The 6,000-nt window shown below is 41.1% G+C and overlaps 1 protein-coding gene across 5 annotated transcripts in view; it reads left to right on the top strand.

Annotated features, from left to right (window-relative positions):
* Upf2 (UPF2 regulator of nonsense mediated mRNA decay) overlaps nt 1–5,690 on the top strand; it is a 105,676-nt gene extending 99,986 nt beyond the window's left edge. For 3 of the 5 annotated variants that reach the window (XM_027405169.2, XM_027405172.2, XM_027405170.2), the window contains 2 exons: nt 529–649; nt 4,412–5,690. In XM_027405169.2, the coding sequence (XP_027260970.1) occupies nt 529–649; nt 4,412–4,421 (131 nt within the window). In that variant the 3' untranslated portion in view covers nt 4,422–5,690. Of the gene's footprint in view, nt 1–528; nt 654–4,411 lie in introns of those variants that run through there. The other 2 variants (XM_027405173.2, XM_027405174.2) reach the window with 1 other exon arrangement.
* The last annotated feature ends 310 nt before the right edge of the window (nt 5,691–6,000 follow it).

Genomic DNA, 6,000 nt, shown 5'->3' on the forward strand with positions numbered 1-6,000 from the left:
CAGGCTGGAAAGATGGCTCAGAGGTCTGAGTTCAATTTCCAGCAACCATGTGGTGGCTCACAACCATCTATAATGAGATCTGATGCCCTCTCCTGGTGTACAGGCAGAACATTGTATACATAGTAAATATATAAGTCTTTTTTTAAAAAAGATAGTGTATAAGATAGTAATAATAATTTATAGGCCAGGAATGTGGCATAGGCCATAGGCTTACAATGCCATCACTCTGGAGGCTGAGGCAGGAAGATCACCAAACATTTGAAGACAGCTTAGGCTACATAGTAAGACTTTCTCAAAAAGAAAAAAGAAACCTGCTAACAATGTATACCAGATATCAAAATTGTTACTTCCTTTACCTTTTCATGCTTTCAATACCTCATAATCATTAGCCTATATAATACTCGTTTTTTGAAAGTTACTATGTATATATGAACGCCAATGAACTGGATCTCCCTGGTGATTTGTGTATTTGTAGAAGTACATATTTACAAGAGCTAACAGCATTTTTCCCTTTGCTCCTAATCACAGAAATGTTGCAGTCTCTTGCACAACGCCCAGCTCCAGCCAACACCAATCGTGAGCGGCGGCCTCGTTACCAACATCCAAAGGGAGCACCTAATGCAGATCTAATCTTTAAGACTGGTGGGAGGTAAACAGCCTTCACTTGCTTCTTCCTCACAAGGGTTTCTGTTAGTGTTTTTGTGAACAAATTGAGAGTTTGGGATTAGACTCAGTACAGTTAATTTTATTGAAGCCTGTTACATCAATGCTAAACATACAAAATAGCTTAGGAGATGATGAGAAATATTAGTTTCCAAGTCTCCTCCAAGCTCATTCCTTGTATCCTTTCTTTGTGAGAGTCTTAAACTCTTCAGCTAACCTCTGTGTCCTATTTTATCTAAAACCACAACTTTAAAAAAAGAAAAAGAACAACTTAACTTATCTATTGTCTTAGGGTTTCTATTGCTATGACAAACACCATGACCAAAAAGCACGTTGGGAAGAAAAAGAGAGTTTATTCAGCTTACACTTCCATGTTGCTGTTCACCAAAGGAAGTTGGGATAGGAACTCAAACAGGATAGGATCCTGGAGGCAGGAGCTGATGGAGGGGTGCTGTTTACTGGCTTGCTCCCCAAGGCTTGCTCAGCCTGCTTTCTTACAGAACCCAGGACCAGCAGTCCAGGGATGGCATCACCCACAATGGGCTGGGCCCTCCCCCATTGACCACTAATTCAGAAAAATGTCTTACAGCTGAATCTCATGGAGGCTTTTCCTCAACTGAGGCTCTGATGACTCTAGCTTGTGTCAAGTTGACACACAAAACCAGCCAGTACAACTAACCAATTGTTGACATGACGCATAAACACATCACTATTAAGCCACAGTCTTTCCTTTCTTATCCACCCCCAAGATCTCACATTAAAAACATAAATAACTTTAAAAGTCTCATAATCTTTACAAATTGAAAAGCATTAAAAGTTCAGTCTCTTTAAAATATCAACTCTCTCTAAAAATCCAAAATCTTCTTAAAAAGTTGAAAGTCTTTCAGCTGTGGGCTCCTATAAAATCAAAATTAAATACTTTCTTACTTCAAGAGAGAACCAGAGCACAGCCACAAACCAAAGCAAAACCAAACTCCAGCTGTGTGAACAATACAACATCCAATGTGTGTGCTCAACTCATGGTCTTCAGGACTTCACCAAAGGTCTTGGATCATTTCCTGTGCTTTGCCCTCTTCACTCAGCTTGTCCTCTCCACTGTGGCTGACTCTACTCCACTGCTGCTGCTGTCCTTGGTGGTTGTCCCATGGTACTGGCATCTCCAAATGCTGGGGTCCTCTGCTGTAACTGGGCTGCGCTTTCACCAATAACCTCTTAGAGGCTCTCTTCAGGGTGCCAAGCCTCAACTTATCTCCATGACCCCTTCTTTCCTGGACCTTCAACTGCTACTGAGGCTGCACTTTCGCTAATGGCCTCTCCTGGCTTCTCATAGTGCCAAGGCTCAGCTGGTTTCCATGACCCCTTCATGCCTTAAAAACCAGTACCACCTGGGTGACTCTTAATACTACCAAGTTCTGCTGCCAGCTCAAGGTACAATGGTGGCCATCTCTGGAACACAGCTTCTGTGTGCAGACTCTGAGGAAACCTTAGTGAAGCTGATCTTAATCACTGCTAAGTTTTCACCTCCAGCTGACCAGCATCGAGTATCCCAGCAAAGCAAAGGTTTCGCTTTAGTACTGGTATCTTGTTAATCACAGCTGGCTTCAGCCCAGATAACCAGAACCACAGGTTAAATCAGAATAGCAAGTAGCCCTGCTAGAGTCTTTAAACTTCCCTCTGAAATTCACAAACCAAGCCTCCATCCTCGGCACTGCCCTCAACATTATCTTCCAAGCTCCCACAGACCATCCCACTGGGCTCTCAACACTCAATGGTTTCTCTAGCCCAAAGTTCTAAAGTCCTTCCAAAATCCTCCCCAAAACATGATCAGGTCTGTCACAGCGATACCCTACTACACTGGTACCAACTTGTCTTAGTGTTTCTGTTGCTGCGATGAAATACCATGACCAAAAAGCAAGTTGGGGAAGAAAGGTTTTCTTTGGTTTATACTTTCATATTGCTGTTCATAATAAAAGGAAGTCAGGATAGGAACTCAAGCAGGATAGAAACCTGGAGGCAGGAGCTGATGCAGAGACCACAGAGGGGTGCTGCTTACTGGCTTGCTCCTCGTGGATTGTTCAGCCTGCTTTCTTATAGAACCCAGGACCACCTGCTCAGGGATGGAACCTCCCACAATGGACTGGGCCCTTCCTCACCAATCATTAATTAGGAAAATGCCTTACAGCCCCATTTTATGGAGGCATTTTCTCAACTGAGTTTCCCTCCTTTTGATAACTCTAGTTTGTGTGTCAAGTTGACATAAGACTAGCCAGCACATCCATCATCTTTAAGAATGGCCCCGTGAGCCTATAATGGTGGCACATGCTTATCCTGGGGATTTGATAGGCATAATCAAGAGTTGATAGGAATGTAAATTAACAGTCCTTTAGAAAATTACAGGCATTTACCTTGAATGCAGTAAGATGCTGTAAGTAAAAGTATTTTCTGAATTTTTCTGTAGTGCAGAACAAGTTACTTTCTGTTCTGTTAGTGTTGAAAGCTGATACTGTGGCGTCTTCATCAAGTGTTGTACTGATACTTCAGTTTCACATGGATTATTCCAGTGCTTTTCAAATTTTGCAGATGCACATCAATTATTTACTGAAATGCATCTTGCCTACCCTTGTTTTTTTGAGACTGGGTATTGCTATGCTGTCTAGGTTGATGTAAGTAATCCCAAGCTTAATTTCCCCATCTCATCTTTTCAGGCAGCCAGGACAGCTCGCTTGAGCGATCGCTCGCGCTCGCGCTCTGTCTCTCTCTCTGTCTCTCTCTCTGTCTCTCTCTCTGTCTCTCTCTCTCTCTCTCTCTCATAATTAACCCAGCTAGGCATGTATTCTACCATTGAGCTAAATGCCCCAGCCCATGGTTTTTTGTTTGTTTGGTTTGGTTTGTTTTGAGACAGAATCTCCCTATGAAGGAGTGAAGGAAGGCCTTCAATTCATAATTCCAGTACACAGACGGGAATTATTTTGTTCCATCACACTCCATGTGGGAACTTCTTTATTATTTATTATGAAATAGTATACTACCTAGAATAAACATTAACCCAAGTATTCATTAGAAATACTTTTTCAGCTCTTAGTATCACTCAGGATGATTCTTTGCTTATAAGCTCGTCAAGTAACATTGTACTAAAAGTCTGTCTACAAAAATTTTTAATATTCTCTCATGTACTGCACTTACTTATTCCATTTTACACAGCTGCTTTGTGTTTACTTCAGGAGAGACGTTTGCATCTTTGAATTCTTATTTTCAGGAAATGGTGTGCCGATTTTCTCTCTTCCTTCTTCCCCATTCAGTTAGTCAGTTCTGGGAGTTTTTTCTGGGTAGATAACAGCTCAGGATACACTTCCCCATGTTTTTATTTTATATTTGAAAGTTTCTTGTTACTGTAACCTGTGTTTGTAAAACATAATGTAGGAGTTAATTCAAGCTGCCATGAGGAAGTCCAACAGATTGAGTGGCTTCAGCAGCAGAAGTTTGTCTCATTTTTGGAGACAGGAAATGTGAGGCCAGGGAATCAGCAAGATACATAGAGAGTAGAAGGGAGAGGGAGAAAGTAGGAGACAGAGAGATTAGTTGCAGAAAAGGTGTAGGAGACACACCTTCTATGGAGGACATGTATGATCTTCAAAAAGCATTTACTTCGAGAAGTTTGTGCATGATAATTATTGCTGGTGCTGGACTCTTGCCCCAGTTTTGCCCTGCAGTGGTAAAGTTCCTAATATCATCCTGTTTGTACCTTTAGGAGACGTTGATCCAGCAGCACGTGTCATTTCATTAGGTCCTGTATCTGATGTTGTGGATAGTGGAGTCCTCCAGCAATTGAATGAGAGCAGCGGACACATCTCAGCATGTCGGTCTAGAGAGTTGCGAATCTAAACCTGGGACAGGCTGGGGCCATGAGGCAGAAACACCAGCCTCTGCCAACACCGGAACAAGCCGACGCTTCCAGACAAGGCAGAAAGGCCTTTTGTAATGGAAATCACGTGAGGGTTAATCTTCTCTTGAGAATGGCAGTCAAGAAATGAGAAGGTTCACTTGACTACTGAGCAGTTACACCAGGAAGTGCGTCAATGAGATGACTGAGCCGGAGAAGACACGGTTGAGATGGGAATGGTATGGGGGAAATGAACTTGAGTTTTAAACTTGATTTAAGTTACAGTGTCTCTGAATTGAACATCCCATGTTGGAAGAAGATACATTTGGGGGCTCCAGGACTACAGTAGAAAAGTATAGAGCAAGCAGTAAAATCTTCTAGTAAAAACTTAACATGCAGGACAACAAAATGATGAAAGATAAACAAATGCCAGATAAGCCACCAGGAAGGTTCTGTTAAGGAGTTTGTTTTGAAGGAACAAGGGATGAGGGAGGAAAAACCAGTTTTATCCATCAGAGTCAGTGATGTAAAATTGCCTATTATAGTGAAAGAAAATGTGAAGACTGTTAATATGCAAAGCATTAATTGAGATGGTTTAGAAAAGTCTGATACCAGCCTAAGAACGGGGATATAGTTGAGCCCATTGTAAGTATCATTGAAAACAAAAGGTGCCAGTGAGCATGTCACGGAAGAAGGAAGGACAACAAGAAGTGGATCAGAGTATTTTGTTGACCTTCATGGGTTTACAGCCTCTGTGTCTAAACAAAATATGGAAACAAGTAGCGCTTTTACTTTGCTTTTGTTTTCGTTTCATTTTGTTTTCTCCCTCCCCCCCCCTAGTAGAAATGAGGGTTCTTAGTCTGTTTCTGACAGTCTGTTAATTTATTAGGATAGGTATCTTTCATTTGCTTTCAATAGGCATAGTAATTTAGTTAAAGAACACATTTGTATGCTACAACTTGATTACATCTTTTTTTCTATTTTGCATCTTTCTTTTACCATGTTTCAGTTTCTGCATGTAGATTTCAATAAGAAACAAAACTTGTAAAGTTGTAACATTTCACTTGGAAATGCTGCCCAATCTTCACCAGCTTCAGAAATCTGACCTTTGCCGATGCTGCAATAAAGTGTTGTAATTTGGATTTGGCATGATTTGTTTTTTTTTTAGTTTGGGAAACATTTCAGCTGATCGGCTAGTATCACCCAGGGTCATCTTCATGCTTTATAAAAAATATTGTCTGATAGGTATGGTGGTACATGACTGTAATTCCAGAACTCAGTACTGACGAAGGAGGATCACAAGTTGGAGGCTAGCCTGTGCTGTATAGTAACTTTAGTATATAGTGAAACTTTGTCTTTAAAAAAAAAAAAAAAAAAAAAAAACCAAGGTCTCCCTATAGCCTTGCCTGAATGTACTCACTCTGTAGATCTTGGAACTCAATACAGACCTAGAACTC

Source organism: Cricetulus griseus, chromosome 3 (genome assembly GCF_003668045.3).
Source record: "Cricetulus griseus strain 17A/GY chromosome 3, alternate assembly CriGri-PICRH-1.0, whole genome shotgun sequence".
NCBI classification, from domain to species: Eukaryota; Metazoa; Chordata; class Mammalia; order Rodentia; family Cricetidae; genus Cricetulus; species Cricetulus griseus.